The sequence below is a fragment of the Chrysochloris asiatica genome, unplaced genomic scaffold (assembly GCF_000296735.1).
Source record: "Chrysochloris asiatica unplaced genomic scaffold, ChrAsi1.0 scaffold00271, whole genome shotgun sequence".
NCBI lineage: Eukaryota > Metazoa > Chordata > Mammalia > Afrosoricida > Chrysochloridae > Chrysochloris > Chrysochloris asiatica.
Genome location: NW_006408789.1, coordinates 2,594,739 through 2,622,144, shown reverse-complemented (window position 1 = coordinate 2,622,144; position 27,406 = coordinate 2,594,739). Strand labels below are relative to the sequence as shown.

Below are 27,406 nucleotides of genomic sequence, written 5' to 3'. Positions count from 1 at the left end.
TCAGCTCGAGAAGACAAAGTAAAAAATTCCAGGGAAATGTGCAAAGATCTGGAGTCAGAAAACCAAAAAGGAAGAACACGTTCAGCATTTCTCAAGCTGGGGGAACTGAAGAAAAAAAATTCAAACCTTGACTTTCATTATTGGAGGTTTCTGTGGGCAAATTATTGAATGAAGCAGAAAGCATCAAAAGAAGATGGAAGGAATACACAGAGTCACTGTGTGTTGATGGAAATGGTTGATGTTCAATCGTTTGGAAGTAGCATATGATCAAAGGCCAATGATATTAGAGGAAGAAGTCCAAAGTGCATTGAAGGCACCAGGAATTGATGGACTAAAAATTGAAATTTTTCAAGAAAGTGAGGTGGCACAGGAGGAACTCACTCATCACTGCCAAGAAATTTGGAAGACAACTATCTGGCCGACAGATTGGAAGAGATCCATATTTGTGCCCATTCAAAAGAGATGTGACCCAACGGAATGCGGAAATCATCGGACGATATCTTTGATATCCCATGTGAGTAAAGTTTTACTGAAAGTAATACAGAAATGGTTACAAGCATATATTGACAGAGACCTTCCAGACGCTCAAGCCGGATTCAGAAGAGGCTGTGGAACAAGGGATATCATTGCTGATGCCCGGTAGATCTTGGATGAAAGCAGAGACTATCAGAAAGATGTTTGCCTATGCTTTATTGACTACACAAAGGCTTTTGATTGTGTGGGTCATGACAAGCTATGGACAACATTGCAAAGTATGAGTATTCCGGAACACTTAATTGTGGTCATGAAGAATCTGTACATGGATAAAGAGGCAGTTAGTCGAACAAAATATGAAAACTGTGAATGGTTTAAAATTAAAAAAGGTGTGCAACAGGGTTGTATTCTTTCACCATACTTATTCAACCTGTATGCTGAGCAAATAGTCTGAGAAACTGGGTTCTATGAAGAAAAACGTGGCATTAGGATTGGAGGAAGACTCATTAACAACCTGCGATATGCAGATGACTCAACCTTGCTTGCTGAAAGTGAAGAAGACTTAAAATATTTACTGATGAGGATCAAAGAGCACAGCCTTCTGATGGATTGTGTGTCAATGTAAAGAAAACAAAAATCCTCACCTCTGGACCAATAAACAACATTCTTATCGATGAAGAAAAAAATTGAAGTTGTCGAGGACTTCATTCTTCTTGGATCAAATATCAACACTCACAGAAGCAGCAGTCAAGAAATCAAATGACGTATTGCATTAGGCAAATTGGCTGCACAAGACCTTTTTTTAAAGTGTTGAAGAGCAAAGATGTCAGCTTGAAGACTAAGGTGCACCTGACCCAAGCCATGGTATTTTCAGTAACCTCATATGCATGCAAAAGCTGGACAGTGAATAAGGAAGACCATAGAAGAATGGATGAATTTGAGTTACGGTGTTGAAAGTGCCATGGGCTGCCAAAAGAACCAATAGATCTGTCTTGTAGAAAGTGCAGCCAGAGTGCTCCTTGGAGGCCAAGATGGCCAATATTTCTCTCATACTTAGGAGAAGGAGGAACCAGTTGTCAGGAGGAACCAGTCACTGGAGAAGGATATCATGTTTGGTAGGATGGAGGATCAGAAAAAAAAAAAAAAAAAAGAGGAAGACCCCCAGTGAAATGGATTGGCAAAGTGGGAGCATCAATGGGCTCAAGCGTGGCAACGGTAGTTAGGTTGGCCCAGGATCGGGCAGTGTTTGGTTCTTCTGTGCATAAGGTCGCTATGAATCAGCACCAACTCAATGACACCTAACAACAACAACAATATACTAAGGAGCTTCAAAAAGTTTGTAGAAAAATCCCATTACCTTTTTTTTCCATTTTCTAAGAACTTTTTGGAACCTCCTCCCAATATCTTGTGATAATGTTCTCCTTTACACGCATGTCCACATTGTACCATCCTTGTAGTGACACAACATGTTGTTGTTATGTGCCGTGGAGTCGGTTCCGACTCATAGCAACCCTGTACAGGGTTTCCGAGGCTGTAAATATTTACTGGAGCAGAACGCCTCATCTTTCTCCTGCGGAACAGCCGGTAGTCTCAAACTGCTGACCTTAAGGTTCGCAGCCTGGTTCGTAACCACTACGCTACGGAAACAAATATATCTGTTGGCATGAAACATATGAGATTGCCCTTTTTCTCTATCAAAACAAAAAAGGTCAGATATCAGCAATTTCATTGGCTTGGCTTCATATGAAGGATTTTTTTCTCCACTCAATATTTGATGCTTTGAAAGTTCTTTGGGTTTGACTGGGTTACTTTTGACTTCAGATAATTAGGTCAAGTGCGAGTTGTTACCGTTTTCCTTACTTCAAATGCATAGTAAGGCTTTGCTAGCATCCTTAAAAATATATATATAGTTTTTTTTTCTATGATAGTAGATTATGTTTCTTGAGACTTGACTCATTGACTTGACTGACTCTTGAGACTTGACTTCTGACTCTGCCGGGTGAATGATTTGGTGGCAGGAAAGTATTCACCCTGTGGGTGCTCCTTGATAGAAACAGTGATTGGTAATCCTGCTCTAGTCCCAGCATTCCCCATGTGTGTGCCCTGTGACTTCCATAGCCAATGTTTTATGATCACCATACTCCCTCGAGAACAGCTTTGACAAAGAATCCGCCCTTAGCAATGAAGACTCACTTTTCCTTTCTCAACCACAAGTATAGCCGTGCATCCACTCAGTGTCCACATGGGAGAAACCTCAGACTCTAAGCAGATTATGGGATTTACCAAGTCTGTGCTATTCTTTTTATACAACAGCTTTTTACTCATACGTCTGTCTGTCTGTAAACTGAACAGTCAAATAGCAAAGTAATTTCTGAGATGATGAGGGAAAATATTGGGATGTGTATGTCAGTCATTCTATCTGTAAGAATTTCAGAATCATTCTCCTGACTTGGTGATGAGTATTTAGGGTTAGGGCCACATTTGGTAGAGAGAAGATAGAATGAGAGCCTTCCTGTCTGAATCCCTGGCTTATGTAAGACGTGGTATAAAATGTGAATGAGGAGTGCCAAGCAGACTTTTCTCTACAGGAGCTGCAGGTGCTCTGTGCGGAGGGCCAGGCTTTGCTCAATGCAGTGCTACACAACAGGGAGGAAGTGATCCCGTTCGGCATTCCCCAAACTGAGGACCGGACCCTGGAGAGCCTCCGCCACGACTGGCAGGCTTACCAGCAGAGACTGTCCGAGACCCGGACTCAGTTCAATAACGTTGTGAACAAATTGCGGCTCATGGAGCAGAAGTTTCAGCAAGTGGATGAATGGCTGAAAACAATGCAGGAGAAAGTGAGTCTGCGAGCTGGATGTCAGTCTTCCCGGGCCACCAAGGAGCTCCAGTTACATCAGATGGAGGTACAGCTAATGGGCACCCCTTATCTTAGACAAGGCAACCGTTACCTTGCATTGTTTGTTTCACTAAAATATTTAGGTCCTTTTTTGTTCAAGGCTTAGATTTGGCCAGATCTCCTCCTGTGTGCCTAGAAATGTAAAGTCAACAGCAGTGTTGTTGTTGTTAAGTGCCATTGAGTCAATTCCGACTCAGAGCAACCCTGTATAGCAGTAGAGCATTCCTATTACATTAAGTATTTCATAGCACCATAAGTAAGTCTTTAACAGAACGTAATTTAATGGAAATAGTTTCTGTTTTCCTCCCATATCTGACTATTGCATTACTTTTTATAGATTGTTGTTGTTAAGTGCCATTGAGTTGGTTATGATTTTGATATGAAATTGCTCTGGTATAGGACAGTGCAATGATACGTAGTAATTAAATTTAATGTCATTTGTATGCAATTTCAGTGCATACAACCAAAATAATGCTTATGATTTTGAAGTTCCTTTTTGTTACTCATCTATATTAAACTGATATATGTGCAACAGAAGATATATAACTATATATTACTTTTCTTTTTTAATTTTTTAATTGAAGCGTAATTTATACAAAAAATTATCCAAATCAGGAGACTGCAATTTTTGTTGTTTTTGTTGTGCAACTTTATATAAAATTATATATTATACATTTGAGATTGAGTCTACTAAATATTTTATGTAAAAGCTCACTAAAATTATCTCCTATTAAGATACATTTTTGTTTTTAAGTGCTATCGAGTAGGTTCTAACTTGTAGCTACCCTGTATACAGTTCTCAAGGAGCAGCTGGTGACTTTCAATCACCGACCTTGCCATTCAACCAGTCAAACAACATTCTAGTCTTGTGCTTAGGCTATAGTGCCACCAGGACTCCGTTAATGTGTGTGTGTGTGTGTGTATTAAATATACATATATAATACATGTATACTTGTTGGTTAGTGCTGTTGAGTCCATTCTGACTCAAGTGACCATGTGTAGGATCTCCAAGGAGTGACTGTGGGTTTGAATGACCTTGTGGTTAGCAGCTGAACAAGTAATCTACTATGCCACCAGCACCCCTTATATATACGTGTGTGTGTGTCGGCCCCGTATAAGGTTTCTGAGGAGCAGTTGGCAAGCTTGAACTGCCTACTCTATATGTCTATATGTACATTGTTGGTAAGTGCCGATAGTGACCCAGTAAGAGTTTCCAGCTGGTGGGTTTGAACTGCCTATCTACTGGTTTGCAGTCCAGTGCTGATCCAGCACCATACCAGGAGTCCATGTACACATATATGTATACATGCACATACACATATTTATAAATTGTGTGCATGTGTGCAGTCCCTGGGTGGTGCAAAATGCTAATGCACTCAGTTGTTAACTAAAAGAATAGTAGTTTATGTTCACCCAAGGTGCCTCGGAAAAAAGACTTAGCGATGTCCTTCCAAACAATCAGCATTGCCCACCCTGCGGAACATAGTTCTCTCCTCATACTCTCTATGACTCAGAGTAGACTGGATCACAACTGGTTGATTGGTTTAGGTTATTCAAGAACACCCCAGGCTTACCCTATACCCCTAACACCTTCTTCCTTTCAGAAGTGGCATGAAGAGATGGCAGCGCACAGAGATGAGGTGGAGGAGGTGGGGGCTCGAGCGCAGGAGATCTTGGACCAGAGTCACGTGAGCAGCAGAATGGTCTGCCAGGCCACCCAGCTGACGTCCAGATACCAGGCCCTCTTGCTGCAGGTGGTGGTAAGTGGTCAGTAGCCATCACAAGCCACCTGCTTTCTTGTTAGCTTACATCCACACAGGTCTTTAACTCACAGTTCACTTTTTATGTTTTCCTCTAAAGGAACAAATAAAATCCCTGGAGGAAGAGATTCAGAGTTTGGAGGAATCCGAATTTGCCCTTAGTGCCTACACTGAGTGGTATAGCTCTACTCAGAAAAACTACAAAAATGCAGCTACCAAAATGGACCAAGTGGACCAGGCCATGATGGCGAAGAAAATGAAGATGCTAGAGGTGGGCATTTCAGAGTTGTCTCTCCACGTGTCTTTCTTCACCAGGCTGCCCCATTCTCCTGAACTCATGTCCATGATATGATATGATTAGATTGTCATCTGTGTCTCATCATTTCTCACCAAATGCTAACTGATAAGCTCTTCATGGCCAAAGACAGTTTCCTGTATTTGTGAAATCATGCTAGCCTGGAAGTCATTACTTCCACATGGCTGATAATTAGATTCTTAAGTGAATCCCACCTTGACGCTTACATATCAAGGGAGAAAGAAAAGCTTTCTCAAATCCATGACACAGTGCGTTCACTAAGGTTTGTAACTTAGGTCTTGAAGAACATCAAGATTAAGAGAAACATCAAGCTCTCTTTTAACTCTCGGATTTGGAAATGACATATTAACCAATTCTTCTAAAGCGTGGATTCAAAAACCCATTGCTGATAAGTAGATTCCAACCCATGGCAGCCCCATGCATTTCAGAGTAGAATTCCATAAGGTTTTCTTGGCTCTGAATCTTCGTAGAATCAGATAGTAATAATAGAAAAAGAATTCCTGATTTGGGGTAGGATAAATCTGGTTATAAACTTCAAAACTGATTTCAGGGTGAATTATGTAGATGAGTCTGTGAATGGGACTTGAAAAGGCCTCTTCTATAATAAGAAAAAATGAAGACTCAACTCTCCTTGAATTTGTTATGTATTCATTCTCTCACCCAGGTTTTGCTAAAAGACATGGAGAAGGGTGACAGTTTACTGAAATCAGCCCGGGAGAAAGCAGAGAGGGCTCTTGCGTTCTTGGAGGATGCTGAGGCGGAAGTCCTGAGGGAAGAGACCCACGGTCACGTGGAACGGTTGAAGGACCTCACCAGCACAGTCCGGAAAGAGCACATGGCTATGGAAAAAGGCCTGCATTTGGCAAAGGAATTCTCAGATAAATACAAAGCACAGATTCAGTGGATAGCAGAATACCAGGAAATCCTCCTCACTCCTGAAGAACCCAAGATGGAATTATATGAGAAAAAAGCCCAGTTGTCTAAATACAAGGTAGCGTGTCGATGGCTTTGAGGTCGTATAGGGGTTTAATGGGAATGGAACGATTCTGGTGTTACCCAAGCTGCCACTGGTAGAACAGTTTGGCATGTCTGTTCCACTGGTGTGGATAATGCTGTCACGTGGGTAGATTGATGTGGCCAGGGATGCATTCTTTGAAATTTATTTTTCCATTTCAAGGATCATATTTGCCCAATACTCAAAGACTATGTTGATAAAAAGAGATCTTTCTTGACAGTATGATCCACGAACATATAAGGGGGCTTTAAAGTGTTCTAGGACAAATGGATGAAAAGATAATGGGATTTTCTCATGAATTTTTTTAAAGCCCCCTCATGTATCCTTGCAACGAATCTTCCTGCCATTATCTTCTATCCATATTTTTGAGTTTCACCTGTCTCTCTCAGTCATCCCTCCATGTTTTGGTACCCAAACCCTCCAAGGCATCCTATGATGAATCAAAAAGAGATGTTGTGTTTGTAAGGAAAGAAGTTCCGATTAACAAACTACAGTGAAACACCTTGTTGTTGTTGTTGTCAAATCAGTTTTAACTCATGGTGACCCTGTACAGGGTTTCTGAGGAGCAAAAAGCCTTCCCTTTGGCCAACTGAGTGGCTAGTGGGATCAAGCCACTCAAACCACTGACCTTGTGGTTCTCAGTCCAGTGCTTAATGTATAGAGCCAAACACCTTAGAAATCAATGTTTAAAATACTATACGCATAGTGACCCTTGATGAACATGTTATAAAAAGCCAGTAACTGTTGAATCTATTCTGACTCATGGTGATCCTGTGTGTGTTAGAGTCAAACTGTTCTCCATATGGTGGACTTTCAATGGCTGATTTTTTCTGAAGTAGATCCCTAGACCTGTCTCCCAAGCCATCTCTGGGTGGACACAAACCTCAACCTCTAAGTCAGCATATTGACCATATGCACTCACAGGGACTTTATACATAATGAAGGTAATTTACCTGCTCAAATCTTTCAGTCACCTAAAATTATCTGTATTTTAGATTGGATCATAATAATTCAGTGATAGTGTTTAGGTATTACAGTATGGCTTACCCCGAAGCTTTTCCTTTTAGAAGCTTTTGTTCCTATCTAAGCCTGGCAGCTTTTGTTGTTGAAGATGTTCAGATAAAGAACGCAACCATTTCCCTTTTTTTCAACTCAGTTCTTGATGTCTAACTAGCACTTTAAAACTTGTCACCGCAAGGTTGGGGTTGGAAGTTTTCTCCTTATTTCATCTCCAGTTCAAGCTGTAAAGTTAACTTCACATACTCAGAATCAAATGATAGGGGTCTCACTCCAATCAATTTATGTTGAGACTGTTTCTCTCTGTTGAAAGAAATGAGGTGGGAACCAGAAATACCAGTATGTTAAATATGTTGTTGTTCATTGCCTTGGTGTTGGCTCTTGGTAATGTAAGGATAACAGATGAAAATGTTGCCTGGTTCATCATCACTGTCTTCTTAATCTGTGGGCTCATTTCCAGCACTGTATTGCTGTGACCCACATGGTTTTATTGACAGATTTTAAAAGAAGTTCTCCACTTCCTTGTCTGTCTTCAGCTAAAAGTACTGCAAAAACCTGTTCACCATGGACTGGTAATATTTAAAATACAAGTGCCATAGTTTCCAGCACCTCAGCAGTATGCAAGCCACCGTAGTACGGCAAACTGGCGTAGGGATGGTGGGCGTTGCAGTTATCCAAATATAATTATCTTCCATGCTTCGTTCTCCACATGTGAAAGGGCCATTTGACATGCGACTCTTACTCTATATTCAAAAACTTTATGAGCTCTTAGCAAAGTGTTCTTAAATGTTTTCATTTATTGGGTTATAAACTATATATCAGACCTTTGGAGTCCTGGTATGGTGCTGTAGGATAAGCACTGGATTGCTAATTGAGAGATTGGTGAGTCAAACCAGCTGCTCCTAGAAAATCCTATCTATACAAGGTCACTATGAGTTGGAATGGACTCACTGGCACTTAACAACGGGGTGGATCATCTCATAGATAGCATCCTGGTGTGGCATTCTGGGATTAAACACTGGACCACAAGGTCAGTTTGAACCACAAGGTTGGTGGTTCAAACTCACCAGCTGCTCCTTGGAAATCCGATACAGGGTTGCTGTGAGTAGGAACCGACGCAGTGGCACTTAACAACAACCACCTCTTGTGGATATGTATGTAACCAGCTTGAACACAAGTTGAACTAGCTCTTTTTATTTTTTGTAATTCAAGTCACTCCAACAAATGGTGCTGACACATGAGCCATCCATCAAATCGGTGAAGGACAAAGGTGCGGCTCTTCTGGAACTGGTTCAGGATGCTACGTTGAAAGACAAACTAGACAAACTTCAGGCTGATTTCCAGGACCTCTGCTGTGCAGGCAAGGTAAGGGAGATCAGAATTTGGTGAAAACAAGTTATTTACCAAAAGAGGGCTCTGACTCCTTTCTTGAGGTAAGGTAATTTTAATGGTTGTTTGGGGTCATTTGATTCAATAGGCATTTTAAATGACAAACAATGGCTAGATCATTTTGTTGTGTTCTTCTTTTCTTTCTGATTCCTGGAAGGTTTTCCTGCCTCACTGTGAGATACACTGGGTTTTTTTTTTTTGAAATATAAAACAGTTTAGAGTTAGTTTTTGTCTTGAGTGTCACCTGTGATGGGCGTGTATTATAGGAACATGTCCTCAGCCTTGAGATGAAGGTCAGAGACCATGAGGATTACAACAGTGAGCTGCAGGAAGTGGAAAAGTGGCTGTTACAGATGTCGGCCCGGCTGGTGACACCTGACCTCATGCAGACCAGCAGTCTGGAGACCATCACCCAACAGCTGGCCCATCACAAGGTACCCATCACCTCTCATGGGCCCCCTATACTGCTGTATACTGTAGCCCAGGCACAACACAACAAAACGTTGCCCTGTCTGGCTCCATCTTCAAGGTCATTGGATTGTGAGTGCCTTCCCTCATGGGGGTAGGGAGCGTACTGTTCATCTTACAGCTCTGTATCAGACAATATTCAGCTTTAATTCACAGAGATTGCATTGGGTAGTTTTCAAAAGCAGACCATCAACCTTCCTTCCTAGCTTGTCTTAGCCTGGACTCTCCACTGGAACCTTTCCACAGTGGCTCACCCTGCTGATATTTGAAATATGGGCGTCATACCTTCCAGTACCGTAGTAACACATAAGCCCCAAAAGGTGACCAGCTGACAGACTCGTGGTGGCAACAATTGAGCAGGATGGTTCTCATAATTCATGCTTTTTTGCATGACTGTGTGTGCATGCACACATGATTGAACTGGCAGTGAATGAACAGGCAGAATCAGCTCTGAATCTCAAGAATATTTGGGAATTGAGAATGAGAATATTTGACTCTTGGCATTCAACACCTGAACCCTATACAGTTTTTCAAGCTAATATTTTTATCTCACCATTTACTCTTTAGTCATTTATTTTGGTGGGTGGGGATAGAAATAAGGAGTTAGAAGTGTTGTTGTTTCTGTGTGCCATCAAGTTGGTTGCAACTCATAGTGATCCTGTATAGGATTTCTGAGAGTGGCTGGTGGGTTTGAACTGCCAACCTACCAGTTACCGGACCAGTGCTTATCCTACAGTGCCACACAGAGAATTAGGATTAGGGCTGTGGGCAGGTCTAGGCTACACCTAATGTTATAGCTAGGACTAGGGCTATAGTAGGGGCAGGCCTAGGAGTAGAATGTAGTCTCATTTTAGGGTTACAGTTAGATTTATTTATTTTTCTTGAAATTTACTCAATTTCTTCTTCATTAGAAAGTTCTGTAGCTATACTAATCCCTCTTTATACTTTTAGATTTTTATTGTTGTTGCTTCAAACTTCTAACTCTGGTTCTCTATTTTCAGTCTTATTGATGTGTTTCACTTGTATATTTGTATATGTGTGTTGATTCTGGGTGATATTGTCATGTATGTTGACCTCAGATTGTTGTCTATTGCTTCTGGTTCTCTGTCCAAAGAATTTTTAGTATTTTTTGTAAAGTTTGTCTGGTTCTTACAAATTTTGTTAATGTCTGTTTATCCAGAAATGTCCTAAATTTGAGGGACAGTTTTGCTGGGATATGATTCTTGGTTGGCAGTGTTTTTCTTTAAGAGCTTTATATTTGTCATCACATTGTTTTGTTGACTGTCTGGTTTCTGGTGAGAAATCAGAGTTCTGCCTTATTAGTTCTCCTTTGTAGGTAACTTTTTGTTTTCCCAAGCTGTTCTCAGGATTCTTTCCTTGTCTTTGGTTTTGAAGAATTTGATTATAATACGTCTTGGTGGTTTTCTTTTATTTAGAGTTCATTCAGCTTTTTGATACATGTCATCTTCATCTTTCATGATATTAGGAAAGTTTTCCACAATTCTTGGGCAATTTTCTTTGTGATTTTTTATGTCTCTTCCTGTTGTAGAATTCTAATCAGATGTGAACTATCCCTCTTGATGGTATCCCAGATAATTTTTAGGATTTCTCTGGGGTTTTTGTTGTTTTTCTTTGTTCTGATTACTCCTCTATCAAATGAATGTTGAGAGATTTGTCCTCAGGCACAGCAATGTGGCCTTCCATTGATTCAGTTGTGCTTCTCATCTTCAACATATTACCTGTTTCTGAAATCTTAGTATTAACCATCTGGATTTCTACTTGTTTGTTTTGGTATGATTTCTAATATTTCATTTATTTGATCAGTTTGTTCTTATAATGTTTTTCTGAATTCTTCTACAGTTTTTTCTACATTCCCCTTGCTTTCATCTGCAGCTTTCTTATTCTATCTGTTGAATGTATCTAACTGTCATTCTTTGGAATTCCTTATCACTGCAATTTTTGGAACTGTATTTTCTGACTTGTGTTTTGGTCTCTTGTTGGAGCTACTTGGTCTTGTTTCTTCATGTAAGCTGAAAATATTTATATTTAACTGATGATTAATGCCTGGTGTGTTCTTAGACCATCACCCCATTTCCCAGTGGGTGTGACAACTGTCTTTGCTGTTTATATGACATAGCTGAGGACGGCCTTGTCTGAGGTTGACGGCTAAGTATCGCTGATCAGGTGGTATCGAGTGGGAAGAGCTGCTGTCACAGTAGGTGGAGCCAAAGGAGGGACAGATGTGGTTGGGCCGAATGGGCACAACTACTATCTCCCCAAAAAAGATAACAGAAATAAAAGATCACTGAGGTGAAATTTGTGAGCCTAGAAATGTGGATGCCCAACCCCAGGTAGAGCAGAGACTGAGCAGGAGGGGGGGGGGTTGCCCCTGGCTGCTAAGCAGGTGAGGGGAGGGGTTGGCCATGCCCCTGGCAACCAGGAGAGTATGGGGAACAAGGGAGAACCATACCTTTCTTGCCAGCACACCAACAGACAGACAGCAGTTCCGTCTTCTCTTTTGCCATTCAGTTGAGCTTCCACTCTCAGTTGACACTCAGTCTACCTCTCTGTCCTGTCATCTGAAGTTCAGGGTTCCAGATTAACTACCTGTGTCTGTTCTGCTTGATCTCATTTCAGAGGATCTGCTCAGCACATCTGCTCCTCCTCCGTCTTGCCCCAGAATTCCCTCAGCATTTAGTCTTTGTGGAGTAATTTATTAAAAATAGAGATGATTTCTCTTTTAGAAAAGTGTGATGCAATAGGACCAGCACTGGACTGTGAACCACAAGGTCGGTAGTTCAAACCCACCAACTGCTCCTCAGAAAACCCATCTAGGGTTTCTGTGAGTCAGAACCAACTCTATGGCACTTCACAAGGATGAAGGACTAATAATTAAGAATTCTCGGGTAGAGGCCAGACTCTTGTCCCCTGACTACCTGAGGGAACTCTGCTTCTGTGAGCCTCTTTTTAAACTCTTCTTAAGGCTTGCTAATCACACCAGCCCCATCATCTATCTGTGGTCATTATCACGGGAGAGAATGTATCTGTGTGGGAAGTATTTTGAGAACCACAAACTATGAAAGTGGTGCAAGGTTTTCTTCTCTTTATTAATGTGTATTACTAGCAGTTATATGTACCAGATAACTGACATCATGTCGTTACAACTTTATGGAGCAATTATAGGTGGCCACAGTTGGAAACTACATTTTAGTCATGACTCGGTCAGTAGCTAGCAGTGTCTTAGGACTCTCTGGGTTTCCATAGTCTTGCCTGTAGAGATTTTTATTTAGCAAATATGAATGGAATACTACATGATACATTCTACAAGTCACTGAGCTAATACCAACCCAAGTCGGTGGTGTATCCATTAATACCTTCATAATGCAGGGGTTCCTTTCCGATTGGAAGATGAAATGGTTCTTTTCCATTTGATGTCTATAGTAGACATTAGCCCGGCCTGTTCTAGAATGTGGTGGAGCCCTAGCTGCTGAGGGATCTCCTGAGTTCATCCCAGATATAATGGGGTGTCCATCCAGGAAGACCTGAATTGCAGAGTGTTCTTACTAACCGTTAGCATCATAGGGGATGGCTGTGTGTTGTTGAGTCGGTTCCAATCTATAGCTACCCTATATAGGCTTTCCAAGACTGTACATCTTTATGGAAGCTGAAAACCTCATCTGTCTCCCATGGAGTGGTTGGTAGATTTGAACTGCTGACCTTGTGGTTAGCAATCTAAAGCGTAACCCACTATGCCATCAGGGATCCCAGAGATGAATACTAGATATGGATAATTAAATATTATATAAATCGATTATAGATTATTAACTAGATTAAATTTTATGTTGCTTTAGTTATATTTGATTCAAGATTTAGAATTTGGAAAGATGGAAAATTTGTAGATGTTGTTTCGTTGATAATAATATCATGGAACAGCTGTTTCCATGGGAAAGTCAATCCTGAATGCACTGTAAGATGATGTCATCATTATCTTAATTCCCTAAACTCATTAACTCTATTGAAGTACCAGACATATCCTGAAAACATAGATTTGCTTATTTTCTTTTTAGTTTCCTTCTATATAATCAGGAGTCTTGGTGTTGTGCTGTAGGGTAAGCAATGGACCACTAACCACAAGGTTGGTGGTTCAAATCCACCAGCCGCTTCTGAGAAACCTTGAGTTACTATGAGTCTAAACCAACTCAGTGGCACTTAACAACAGCAACCATATATAATCAGAGGAGCCGTGGTGGCGTAGTGGGTGGCATGTGGCAGGTTAGCCTTGGTTGCCAGAGTGGGTGGGTGGCTTACTGACAGTTCGAGCCCACCCAGTGCTTCGAGGGAAAAAGATGAGACTGTCTGTTGCGCCCATTAGGATTTCCAGGCTCAGAAACTCTACAGGGCAGTTGTACTCTGTCCCGTCAACTCACTGTGAGTTGGAAATGTCTCCATGACAGTGAGTGACCGTGGTAACTTGTCACCAAGATGAATACAGGACTCTTACACAAACCACAATCTATTAAAACCCTGAGATTACCAACCTTAAGTGTTCTGTTTGGTGACTGCACTCCTTTAAAATGAGAAATGGATTTCTTAGAATTCTATGTTTCATTTTCTTAGGCCATGATGGAAGAAATTGCTGGCTTTGAAGACCGATTGAACGACCTTAAAGTTAAAGGTGACAATCTGATCAGTCAATGTGCGGACCACCTTCAAGCTAAACTGAAACAAAGCATCCACACCCACCTTCAGGGCACCAAGGACAGTTATTCAGCAATCTGCAGCACAGTTCAGAGGGTAGTGTATCACCAGGACTTCGTATAAAAACCAGGAATGATTATTGACAACAACTGTGGATTCTAGAACCTTCTAAAAGTAGTACAGCTGCTTTTGATGTGTGGATAGATTGCTGAGTGTCAACGTGGGCACAAAACTAGCTTATAATGCCTTTGTGGATTAGTTTAGATTGTTGCTGTTCTGGAATATCACTTCTAAAATGAAATTTGGACATCACACACCCCCTTCTACTTTGTTGTAATCTGGTTCCAGTTGGGTCCTATCTCTGAAGCAGTGCTGTTAAAATTAGAGAAACATTGGTTAGCTTTTCATGAGATGGTGTTCTGTATTTACTTTTAGTTTCTGGTTTAAACAAAATGTACAATGTTTACACCATAGAGGGGGACGGGATGGGACCTGCAAATGCCTCTGACTTAATTATGTTTAATGATTTGCTTTGATGATTCGATGTTTCTAAATGTCTAGCACAGCTCTGCAGTTAGGTTAACCTTGCCCACCTTCCCTTCCCTTTAGGAGGGCTGTTGCATTGTGATGTGTGGGTTAGAAACCATGAGGGAGGTATGGGTAAAGATGTTGTCTAGTGTTGGAGTGGTGGTGGGGAATCCGTTTAAATTAGTATATTGAATTATTTGTTTAATTCCAAGGCTTTGTATGGAGATCTTGAATGTCCACAGCAACGTCGGCGTGTTTGCTTTATTCTAGGTGTACCAGAGTTTGGAACATGAGCTTAAAAAGCATGTGAGCCGGCAAGACACGCTGCAGCAGTGCCAGGCCTGGCTTTTGGCAGTCCAGCCTGATTTACAGCCTAGCCCACACCCCCCTCTCAGCCGGGCAGAAGCTGTTAAGCAGGTAAGAGACTCCTGAGAGTTTATGTTATATTTATACTTCTGGCAGACATTCAGCATTCAGCAACAGAGATGGGTTATTACTGAAGCAATGAAGGAGTTCCTTCATCAGTCTTTCCCCTTGGCCCCCTTTACTTGGACTTTCTGGTACTACCGGAAGGAGCACTGGTCGCTTGGGCTGCTAACCACAAGGTCAGTAGATCGAGTCTACCAGTTGCACTGTGGGAAAAAGACAAGGCTTTCTGCTCCTGGAAAGACTGATGGCCTGAGAAACCTGATATGAGTTGGAACCGACTGATGGATTTAGAGAGACAAGCACAGAAGAGGCAGCTCAGCCATTTGGATTATTTACCGCGTGCCAATGAAGCTGGCAAACTCACCCTAACCTTTCTCCTTATGTGTCTGCAACACACACAAAACAAGTTAAAAGAAGCAAAATCCCAAATAAGCAACCAGTGCTTTCTCCTCAATGGAGAATGAGCTAGAATTTGAGCAGAGACTTGTGGAGAGCTGTAGATGTTTCTTGGGGTTTCCTAGGTTATACAGGGTATGTTAAGTTAAAGAAGCCAAACGGATCTCTGTCCTTTATTTAGCTTTGACTTCTTTCCTGGGAATCACTAGAGTACATCACTTACTAACTGGTAACAGTACTGAACAGAGCAGCGTAGCAGTGATTGGGAGGATGGCACTGGACCGGGCAGTGTTTTGTCCTGTTGTACTTGGGTTTGCTGTGAGTCAGAACCAACTTGACGGCACCTAACAACACCACCACCAATGAGCATGTTGTTGTTGTTGTTAAGTGCCATTGAGTTGGTTTCGACTTATAGTCGACTCATAGTGAGCCTGTTTGTATACAGTTTCCAAGAAGTGACTGGTGAGTTTGAACTGCCGATCTTGCGGTTCAAAGTAACCTTGAGGTTGAGTGCTTATCCTACGGCACCACACCAGGATTCCAACACTGAGCATAGATAGCAGCGTTATTTTTAAACATCAACACAGCATGACAAGTGTTGTAAATATTTGCTGCTCAGCTACAACGTGCATCTCTCTCCCCCCATCCCTTGTCTCTTCTCAGACCAAACACTTCCGAGCTTTGCAGAAGCAGGCACGTACCTACTTAGACCTCCTTTGCTCCATGTGCGACTTATCCGACTCCTCGGTGAAAACCACAGCAACAGACATTCAGCAAACAGAGCAAATGGTAAGAAAGGACATTTTGAGTCACCTTGAATGTTTCTACTTTCTATTATTGTCTGGAATGAAAGTTCTAGGTGAGGCTGAAAGAAAACATCTCCTTAGATGACTCTTGCAATAAGGCTTTAACAACTGTCATCTGAGGGTTTTTGAAGGGAGATAAGCCTTCTCTCTGATATTGTTTCCACTGAATTGTAAATAAAACACTTAGCCTTCAGCTACTTTCCTCTGCATATCTTCTTTTTTCCCTACCTTAATCATCATTTTCTTTTCCTCCTTTCTGATTTTTTTACTTATTTTTTGTTGTTGTTATTTATTTCCTCCTTGTCCATTTTGTTGTTGTTGTTGTTATACTTAATAGGATTCCTGGTGTGGCACTGTAGGATAAGCACTAGATCTCAAGGTAGGTTTGAACTTTGAACTACCAGGTCGTCTGTTCAAATCCCCCAGTCGCTCCTTGGAAGTTCTGTATGAGTCAGAACCAACTCAGTGGCACTTAACAGCAACAACAAAAAGTTCATCTGAAGGAGGATCCTGAGCCTTACTTTCTATCAGAGATCGCAAAGGCCCTGCTGCCCATCCTGACCCACCGGTCACAAATAATCAGGTTTCAAGGAGAATTCTGAAGCTCTGTCTCCACTTGGCAGGAAATTGTGGTGAGGGGTTAGCAGCATCCTGTCCACAGCAGTCACATTGGCCGTGAAGGTGCTGTGCATTCTTGTGGTGACCTTACAGTCTCTAATGCAACACATTTGGTGTGAAAGAGAAATCAGACTTGTTTTTGTTATTTAATTTAATAAATGATCTCAGCATGGTAGAACGATCTAAAGGAAAATCAAGTGTCATCAGGTTAAGGTAGGTTTTTCTCTTCTGCAGTTATTAACAAAACACATCAATATTTAAATCCTTGGAGAGATTATTCATATCGTTTTATAGAAATGATTTACTGAGATAGGTTATAAAATCCAGTGAAAGGCACCTGAAAATGTATCTAAAAATGTGAATAACAGTGTTTGATAAAAAGGATCAACAATTGTCTGCTTGAGAACAACATAAATCATCCTCTAGTTCACCCCAAAGAGCTCTGGTAGCGTAGTGGTTATGAATCAGGCTGCTAATCTCAAGGTCAGCAGTTCGAAACCACCAGTGGTTCCATAGGAGAAAGGTGAGGTGTTCTGCTCCCATAAAGATTTACAGCCTCAGAAACCCTGTACAGGGTCGCTATTAATCATAACCGACTCCAGGCACACTACCACCACCACCAGTTAACCCCAACACCCAATTCAGGTGTCAGTGAAATAGACAATGTCTGTCATCATGCCCACTGTGAGCCATTGTTAACGACAACTATTGAACTAACCAGTTGGTAACACTTCTAAGAGCCTCACAATACTGATTCAAATCACAGGGCACAAGGTTTAGATGTTTTCAGTCTTTGTTGTTGTTAAGTACTATCGAGTCAGTTCCAAATCATAGTGACCCTATATAGGGTTTGCAAGGAATTTGAACCACCAACCTTGCAGTTCAAACCAACCTTTCTGTCTAGTGCTTTGTCCCACAATCTGCTGTTCCTGAAGTAAGTTCTTTGTGGAGTTATCTGTGTGTGTGTGTGTGTGTGTGTGTGTGTGTGTGTGTGTGTGCGCGCGCGCGAAGTACATGTATGGGGTTTGCAATGACATATGTCCATCCGTCTGGGCACATGGGCAGGTAAAACATCACTGCTTCATTAAACAGAAATGCTTTCAATTTTCCCCACTGTTTTCTCTCAAGATTGAACAGAGGCTAGTCCAGGCCCAGACCTTAACTCAGGACTGGGAAGAGATCAAGCACATGAAAGCAGAGCTGTGGATTTACCTCCAGGATGCTGATCAGCAGCTGCAGAACATGAAGAGGAGACATTCAGAACTGGAGCTGAGTATTGCACAGAACATGGTTTCCCAAGTAAAGGTAGGAAGCAATTTGTCATTGCAGGGCGATCAGAGAGGCAGAGATGGCAGAAACAATGGAATGCATTTCATCTGTTCAGCTGCACTACACCTGGGGTCAGCAGCTCCTGAGGCATCAGTGTAGCTGTTTAAGAGAGGACAGAGAATCAGAATTGCCTTCATTTGATGCCAGGGAAGGGTCCATCTGAGAGGAAGCATTCCAGTGGTTTCTTGGAATTTCATCTGGCAGCTTGCATTCTACAGTATGTGTTCCTGGTCAAAAGCAGCTGTGGTTTAATCAACAAAGGCAGAAATCTCTGCTACTCAACAAGCTTGAAACTTTATTATGTGTTCTAGATGTTCACTACTGCATTGCAGTTGTTAGCCATAGGTTGAACAGCAATCGTCAGTAATAGGTGGTGAATTACAGCTAAGTCAAGGGAAAAAAATCATGCTCTGGTTGATTTTACTGAATTGTAACTAAAACAGTAGCCTTCAAAGACTTTCCTTTATATACACCTCTATCCTCAGTTTTAAGGAGCTCTGCTAGCATAGTGGTTACAAGTCAGGCTTCTAAGTCAAGGTCAGCAGTTTGAAATTACCAGCCATACCACAGGAGAAAGATGAGGCTTTTTGCTTCCATAAAGATTTACAACCTTGGAAACCCATGCAGGGTCACTATGAGTTAGAACCGACTCCATGGCACACCATCACCACCATCCTCATTTTTCCCTCCTTAGTCACTGTTCTTTCTACCTGTCTCCTAATTTTTCCATTGTAGGATTACAAGCTTATAATGAATTAAAATATAATTGTTGTTGTTAAGTTTCATAGAGTTGGGTCCAACTCACAGTGACCCTTTGTAAGGTTTCCAAGGAGTAGGTGGTGGGTTTGAACCACCAGCCTTGAGGTTAACAGTGCATATCCCACATTGCTATACCATGACTCCATGAAAATATAGTAGACACTTTTTATAAGTATATTAACACGTACAAAGTTAGGCTGGATTTTCAGCAAGCTTTAGGATTTACTGTTTCTTTGTAGTGAGTCATATATGTTTTCTGCTGGTATATTGTCTGCAAATGCAGAAACAGAATAGAGGTGAGATACGTTAGATTCTTTTTCTCTTGAAAGTCTGAGACTCTAAAAGTCTTCAGAAAACAAAGGCTGTACTTTAAGGTAAGGTACTAATTGTCTTCTTTAAAGACTACAGTATTATTTTACATATTTCAATTTTCACCCAAAGTATCACAGTAAAAGAAAAATACCATAGCTGTCCTTTGATTTGGGTACATAAGGAGGTATATGATTTTCTATTTGACCCTCAAGACCAGTTAAACATTCTTCAGTTTTATTATGTCCAAGTTCTTAAAATGTTTGGAGTTTCTGTATCTGACTCTAGACTTCTTGCGAGGTTCCTTGTTTTTGATGTTGATGTTGTTCTCTTTTAGGATTTTGTTAAGAAAGTACAGTCCAAGCAGGCATCAGTGACAGCTATCCTAGAAAAGGTGATCAAGTTAACAAAGAAACAGGGGTCTCCTGAACACAAGGAGATAACTCATTTAAATGACCAGTGGTCAGATCTGTGCCTTCAGTCTAACCAGCTGTGCTCACAAAGAGAAGAAGATCTGCAGAGGACAAGAGACTACCATGACCGTATGAAGGCTGTTGAAGCTCTTTTAGAGAAATTTACTACTGAGTGGGACAACTTGGCCAGGTAACAGAAACTCTCCAGTGCATCAGAGAAACGCTGTGCCAGAAATTTCCTAATCTCTATAAACTGCTATGCCAGAAATGTCCTTTTTTTTTTTTTTTTTAATTTAAGCATATGTCATCTTTCATTCTTGATATTGATAGAACATAGTTGACCATTTGCTCTTGAGCCAACTGCACCTCATGGCAACCCCATGTGTATCAAGGTAGAACTATGTTTCACAGGAGTTTCAATGGCTGTGTTTTCAGAATTTGCTTACTAGGCCCTTGGTCTGAGGCACTCTAGGTGAACTCAGATGTCCAACGTTTCAGTTGAGCGCATTAACTCCGCACCACCCAGGGGCTTCAGAACTTTGTTACTAAGTGCCGTCGAGTTCGTTCTGACTCATGGTGACCCTGTATAATGTTTCCAGGGAGTAACTGGAGGGTTTGAACTGTGGACCTTGAATAGTCAAGTGCTTACCATACAGCACCACACCAGGACTTCCTAGAATATTTTTAAGAAATAACATTATCATATGGATATAGATTTCTGGTTTTTCTAGCCCAATAATTAATTTTGACAGTGGATAAAAAGAAAATGTTTGCAAACAACAGATTTACTCTGTGACCTTGAAGAATATTCCAAGGACTATTAGTGGGACCTGAAAGAATACACCAAGAATATTTCTAGTTTCCTTCCATTGTCGTTCATAGGATTATTATTATCTATAAATTCCCAACATGTGTCCTTTTTGAGCCCCAGGTTTCTTATCAACTCTGTAACGTCAGACTTTCTATGTTGGTCAAACAGGTTATATCTTGTATTGTCGTATTCAAGAAATATAGTGAAAACAGTACAGATTCTATGGACCTCTGTTCTTTGTAGCAATTTAAACCACTCTTAACACCTTTATTTGCAAAATTAGGATTTCCCCATATTGCTCATCATTTGATAGCTCTTGTATTTTTTAATCACTAGCACTCAACCACAAGGTTGGTTTGAACCACATGGTTGGCAGGTACACTCACCAGCCTCTCCTTGGAAGCCCTCTACGGGGCGGTCACTATGGGTTGGAACCAACTTGAAGGCACTTAACAACAACAACAACAACATAATTACCAAAAACTGCACTGCCTCTGCCCAAATGTTATTAGCTTGAAGTATTTAAACTGCTGGAATTATTCTAGATGTGGTATAATTATGTTTTTATTTTCTATATACTACCTTACCAGATTGCAAAGCCATTTGAAATGCAAGGTAGGTGGTTCCAGCTCACCAGCTGCTCATCAGAAACACTATACAGGGTTGCTATGGGTTAGAGTTGACTCAGCGGCTCTTTAACAACAACCTTGTTTTTGTTGTCAGGTGCTGTCTAGTTCATTTCAACTCATAGCAACATCATATGACAAAGTAGAGCTGCCTCATTGGGTTTTCTAGGCTGTAATCTTTACTGGAGAAGATCACCAGTTCTTTCTCCTGTTGACTGTGTAGTGGGTTTGAACCACCGACCTTTTAGTTAGCAGATGAGTGGTTAATCTTTGTGCCACCAGGCCTCCTTGTATAGTCTAGGTACAGGTATTTGTATTGTTCCTTAGAAGCAAGAATGATGAGATGTGCTCCCATGTACTTTGGATATGTTATCAAGAGGGACCAGTCCCTAGAGTAGATATAATGTTTGGTAAATTAGAGGGCTGGTCTTAAAGAAGACCCTCAATGAGATGGAATGACATAGTAGCTGCACCATCAGGCTCAAACATAGCAACAAAGATGAGGATGATACAGGGCCAGACAGCGTTTTGTTCTGTTGTACGTAGGGTCGCTAAGAATCAGAACCAACTCAACAGCACCTAACTACAACTTAGGTCCTTAGGTGGCACAGACACTTTGTCATGACTACCACCTGAAAAGTAGACTATTCTAAGAACCAGCAATCTGATTTCAAAATGCTGCCTTCTTGAGAACCCCATAAAGCAGTTCTACTCTGCACACGTGAGTCAAAATCAACTTGGCGACTGACAACACACTATTTTCACGTCTGTTTTCCATACTTTTCCTGGATGAACAACATCTCATCTTTTGTTCTTTATTGGATCAGAGGGATGAATCCAGTCATTATAAAAAATAAAACCAAGAAAACATCACATATTTTGCCTGACAGTTAGGCAACTGTCCCAGCACACACCTCAGACTAAACATGTCCAGAACTCATTTTCCCAAGTCCCAAACCTGCTCCTCCTACTTCAGAATGAATTGTGTCAGAAACGAAAGAGAATATGTTTCCACTTTTCCTGTGTGTTCTATAGCCCACATGGTATGGATTCTTAGATGCCCAATGAAGGACAAAACTATTTGCTAAATACACAAATTCCTAGTTGCTAGAGTGACCAACTTTCTTTACACATTGTACCCAATAGTGCTTTGTTATTTCTTGGAGCCTCTTAATGTGAGGTACATAAAGCATGAACTCCTTATTTGTTCACGTAAGTGCCATCGCCAAGAATGTAGTAGATCAGTGCTGTTCAATATATAATGTTTCACAAGCCCTCAAGAGCTCGTGTTGAAATGCAGATCTGCTTATCTGTTGATAAGAGCCAGAGGAAGCTAGCTTACATTGTGGGGCAGCTCAGCTGGAAGAAAAAAGAATACAGAGGAGGGATCAAGGCAACTTGATTTGGTTCAGCTGCTAGTATTTGTTATTGTTTTATGCTTACTCAGTTTTTCTTCATGTTTTTCAAAGTAACACAGCAAAAGAAAATTCTACAGGTCTTGTTTGAATCTTATACACTTAGAAAATTTTGTCTTCATAAGAGGTTAGATAACGTTTCATCTGTATGGGAATGGATTCTACAATACATATGGCATCTTCCAGTCAAATATATACTGAGCTATTTTAGTTACACCTACCCTATCTAATCTAAGACTATCTACTTTAAAGAAAATGAAGAAGAAGAATTTAATGTGTGGTTGGCTGGTTGGTTAAGTGCCATTGAGTCAGTTCCAACTCATCGTGACCCTGTATAGGGTTTCTGAGGAGCAGCTGGTGAGTTTGAATTGCCCACCTTGTGGTTCAAACTGATCATGTGGACATAGATATTGACTAAGCCTAATATATTCTTGGAGTTCTGGTGTGGCGCTGTGGGTTAATGCACTGGACTGCAAAGTTGGTTTAAACTACAAAGCTGGTGGTTCAAGCTCACCAGTCACTCCTTGGAAACCATCTATAGGGTCGCTATGGGTCAGAACTGACTTGATGGCACTTCACAACAACAATATATTCTTGGAGCCCCTGGGTAGTATAAACAGCTAAGTACTTGACTACTAACATAAAGGTTGGTGGTTCGAATCCACCGAGAAGAATCTTGGCAGACTCAGGGCATTTGTTGAAAGCCTTGTGGGAGCACAGTTCTCATCTGACATGTGGGGGTGCCGTGAGTTCCATGAGTTGGGGTCAACTCCATGTAGGTGGCTTGACCTTGTTGTTTTTCATTTTAATTACTCTGTTTTTGACTCATGGTGGTGGTGGTGTTTTCCGTTTTAATAAATTACTCTGGTTTTGACTCGTGTTGTTAGTATTGTTTTTTGTTTTAATTGAATTATTCTGTTTTTGACTCATGGTGTTATTGTTGTTTTCCATTTTAATTGAATTACTCTGTTTTGACTCCATTCTCAGATTCGATGCAGAGAGTACCACTGCCCACCTGGAGGCTTTGAAGCAGTTGGCATTGGCATTGCAGGAAAAGAAGGATGCTCTTGAAGAGCTGAAAGACCAAAAGCAAAAAATGATAGAGCACCTGAGTCTAGATGACAGAGAATTAGTCAAAGAGCAGACGGGGCACTTTGAGCAACGCTGGTTTCAGCTGGAGGACCTCGTGAAAAGGAAAATCCAGGTGTCCATCACCAATCTGGAGGAGTTGAGCGTTGTGCAGTCCAGGTTTAAGGAGCTGATGGAGTGGGCAGAAGAGCAACAACCCAGCATCGCTGAGGCCCTGAAGCAGAGCCCTCCTCCTGAGGTGGCACGGAAGCTCCTCACGGACCACCTTGCCATTTGCAGTGAGCTGGAAGCCAAGCAGTTGCTCCTCAAGTCGCTTATGAAGGATGCTGACCGGGTGATGGTGGATCTCGGCCTGAATGAGCGACAGTTGATCCAGAAGGCACTCTCGGATGCCCAGAGGCACGTCAGCTGCCTCAGTGAACTCGTGGGCCAGAGAAGAAAGTACTTGAACAAGGCCTTGTCTGAGAAAACCCAGTTTCTCATGGCCGTATTCCAGGCCAACAGCCAAATTCAACAGCATGAGCGCAAGATAATGTTCCGCGAACACATCTGCCTCTTACCAGAGGAGGTGAGTAAACAAGTTAAAACATGTAAGAGCGCCCAAGCCAGCCTCAAGACTTACCAGAATGAAGTCACTGGGCTTTGGGCCCAGGGCCGTGACTTAATGAAAGGAGCCACCGAGCAGGAGAAGAGTGAAGTACTGGGTAAACTCCAGGACCTGCAGAGCGTCTACGACACAGTTTTACAAAAGTGCAGTCATCGACTACAAGAGCTAGAGAAAAATTTAGTGTCTCGGAAGCATTTTAAGGAAGATTTTGATAAAGCCTGTCACTGGCTAAAGCAAGCAGATATTGTTACATTTCCTGAGATCAGCCTCATGAATGAGAGTGCCCAGCTTCATGCACAACTGGGCAAATACCAACACATTCTCGAAGAATCTCCAGAATATGAAAATCTTCTCCTTACGGTGCAGAGAACGGGGCAGGCCATGTTACCGTCACTGAATGAAGTTGATCATTCATATCTCAGTGAAAAACTAAATTCTTTGCCCCAGCAATTTAATGTTGTTGTGGCCTTGGCAAAAGACAAGTTCTATAAGGTCCAGGAAGCAATTCTTGCTCGGAAAGAATACGCTTCTCTGATCGAGTTGACAGCCCAGACTCTGAGTGACCTCGAAGACCAGTTCTTAAAGATGAGCAAAGTTCCCACTGACCTGGTTGTTGAAGAGGCCCTGTCTCTGCAGAATGGTTGTAGAACCCTTCTGGGGCAGGTGGTGAGCCTCGGGGAAGCAGTAGATGAACTGAGTCAGAAGAAAGAAAGTTTCCAGAGCACAGGCCAGCCATGGCAGGCAAACGAGATGCTGCACCTTGTCACCTTGTATCACAGGTTGAAACGGCAGGCAGAACAACGGGTTAGCTTATTAGAGGATACCACCAGTGCTTACCAAGAGCATGAGAAGATGTGCCAACAGCTAGAGGAACAACTTGAGACTGTGAAAAAGGAACAAGCCAGAATGAATGAGGAGACACTTCCTGCAGACGAGAAGCTCAAAATGTACCATTCCCTGGCAGGAAGTCTTCAGGACTCAGGAAATCTCCTGAAGCGAGTCGCTGTGCACCTGGAAGATATGGCTCCTCACCTCGATCCTGTGGCTTATGAGAAAGTCAGACATCAGCTCCAGTCTTGGCAAGAGGAGCTCAACGTGTTGACTTCTGCCATTGGTGAGACTGTTGCTGAGTGTGAGAGCCGAATGGTTCAGAGTATAGACTTCCAGACAGAGATGAGTCGCTCCCTGGATTGGCTGAGAAGGGTGAAGGCGGAGCTAAGTGGACCACTGTGCCTGAACCTGAATCTACAGGACATCCAGGAGGAGATCAGAAAGATCCAGATCCATCAGGAGGAGGTCCAGTCCAGCTTGCGGATAATGAATGCCCTGAGCCACAAGGAGAAGGATAAATGCACGAAAGCCAAAGAACTTATTTCCTCTGAGTTGGAACACACTCTTGCCGAGCTCTCGGAGCTTGATGGAGAAATCCAGGAAGCTTTACGCACCAAGCAGGTTGGTGAAATGGAGCTTTTCTTGGCTTATTTGTGAGTGGCTACAAGAAATTGTGCAGTCTGGGAGGAGGTGGGTTGGTTAGAATTGCTTCTTTAAGTATTTCTCTGTGGGGGCTTCAGAGAATCATCTTCCACAGCGACCTGAGAGGTTGTTTCCAGTGCTTAGGCTCATGATATTGATTTCATGTTTTCTCCATGTTGACTTTACTTTACTTAAAATGAGCTTGACAGTGTCAAATCAGTTCTGACTCCTAGTGACCCTATAGGTCAGTGCAGAAGTGCCTGCAGGGTTTCTAAGTCTGTAAATCTTTACAGAAGCCGACTCTCATATCTTTCCTCCACACTGGATGATTCTTTTCTATCACTCTATTGTAAGTAGTAAACCTTTTTATTTGAACATGTGGGGTAAAATCGTAATAAGCTTCATTTATTATATTCTAACATCTTAACCAAGAGTTGCACTTGTTTTTTAAGCTTTTCATGTGGAATCAAGGTTATTATTAAAAGACAAAGCAACAAACAAAACCCCCCACTATCTCACTGTAGTTATGGGACACATAGAGATAGGGTATCTAGCCTAGAAGAAAGCGTCAGAATGGAAGGTATCTGGAATTTTCCTTCTAGAAAAACGGCTGTCTTGGAAGCTGGCTTTTTGTTGACTTGGTAGTTTTGGAACTAGAATCTTAGGTATATTAAGGTGTCTCTCCTTCTGCTGTTTTGCACTTGGCAGTTTCATGTCTTATCCCAAATAGCTGAAGGTTGGGGCTCCTAGACAATGTCTAACCTTTACTGTGGATCAGTTTCTCTGTCAATCTCAGTCTTTCCTTATTAAGTGCTAATCATTGATGCACTTTCATGAAAATTTCTATGGGTCTCTGCTTACCTCAGTGACTTGTCATGTATGCTCATTGCTGGCTAGCTAGAGTGTTTCCTTTGCTTCTAGATCTGAAAGTGCACCATGCAGAGGTTTGCCTCCCAACTTTACACTTTTCTCTCTATTTTAGTCTCTCTCTGTAAATTTCATGAGTTACTTTTAATTTTCATAGGCTATTTGTTCTAGTGAGTACCAGTTTGAAAACTTGGCATTACTAATGTTCTAATCCACAGAAGCAGCCATCCACTTTTGGAAATATTCAGTCTTCTACACAGTAACCACAATACATTAAAATAGCATTAGAAACAATTAGGCAGGTTTGCATGGGCTAAGCGGGACAGAGGTAAATAATGATGCATGCACAACCTTGGAAAAACAGGGCTCTGGAAAAACACAGGGATTAAGACATGGTTGGCATGGGCAAAAGGGTGGAAATAATGTTAAGATGCTTGGCTGTCTTTTGACTCTTGGTTTCCCTGGCATACCATTATAAAATAGACACTTGAGGGGAAGAGAAAGGAATAGCCAGAAATATCACATAGAAAGCTTGTAAGCCTATAACTGATTGGAATACCTAAAATGGAGCTACAATGTGCCCAGTAAGGGAGGCTTCCTGTGGAGCCTCTGCATTACATAAGACCATAGGTGGAATCCTAAGCCTCACCAGAATCTTCTGAGGTGGGAAATTTCCACTTAAAAGGACAAGCAGACCAACCTGAAGCAACAAGATCAGAAGATACTTCTTGAAAGAAAGACTGACAGGAAAAATACAAAACAATAACAGCAGTCCAACTGATTTTATAAGAACAAGCAAGTTGCTTGCCCAGGAGACATCAAGGTAAGTGGTAGGATCCCCTCAGGGCAAACCCCCTTCCAAGACTAAGACCCAATGGGGATACATGAGCAGACA

General features: G+C 41.7%; 1 protein-coding gene across 1 annotated transcript in view; it reads left to right on the top strand.

Moving 5' to 3' along the window:
- The window catches only part of SYNE1 (spectrin repeat containing, nuclear envelope 1), a 554,350-nt gene that overhangs the window by 277,232 nt on the left and 249,712 nt on the right, over positions 1-27,406 (top strand). The window contains exons 64-75 of the mRNA XM_006874353.1: positions 3,063-3,380; positions 4,978-5,133; positions 5,234-5,404; positions 6,114-6,440; positions 8,694-8,846; positions 9,137-9,304; positions 13,956-14,132; positions 14,835-14,981; positions 16,053-16,178; positions 17,942-18,118; positions 19,548-19,813; positions 23,463-25,623. Of these exons, the coding sequence (XP_006874415.1) occupies positions 3,063-3,380; positions 4,978-5,133; positions 5,234-5,404; positions 6,114-6,440; positions 8,694-8,846; positions 9,137-9,304; positions 13,956-14,132; positions 14,835-14,981; positions 16,053-16,178; positions 17,942-18,118; positions 19,548-19,813; positions 23,463-25,623 (4,347 nt within the window). The remainder of the gene's footprint in view (positions 1-3,062; positions 3,381-4,977; positions 5,134-5,233; positions 5,405-6,113; positions 6,441-8,693; positions 8,847-9,136; positions 9,305-13,955; positions 14,133-14,834; positions 14,982-16,052; positions 16,179-17,941; positions 18,119-19,547; positions 19,814-23,462; positions 25,624-27,406) is intronic.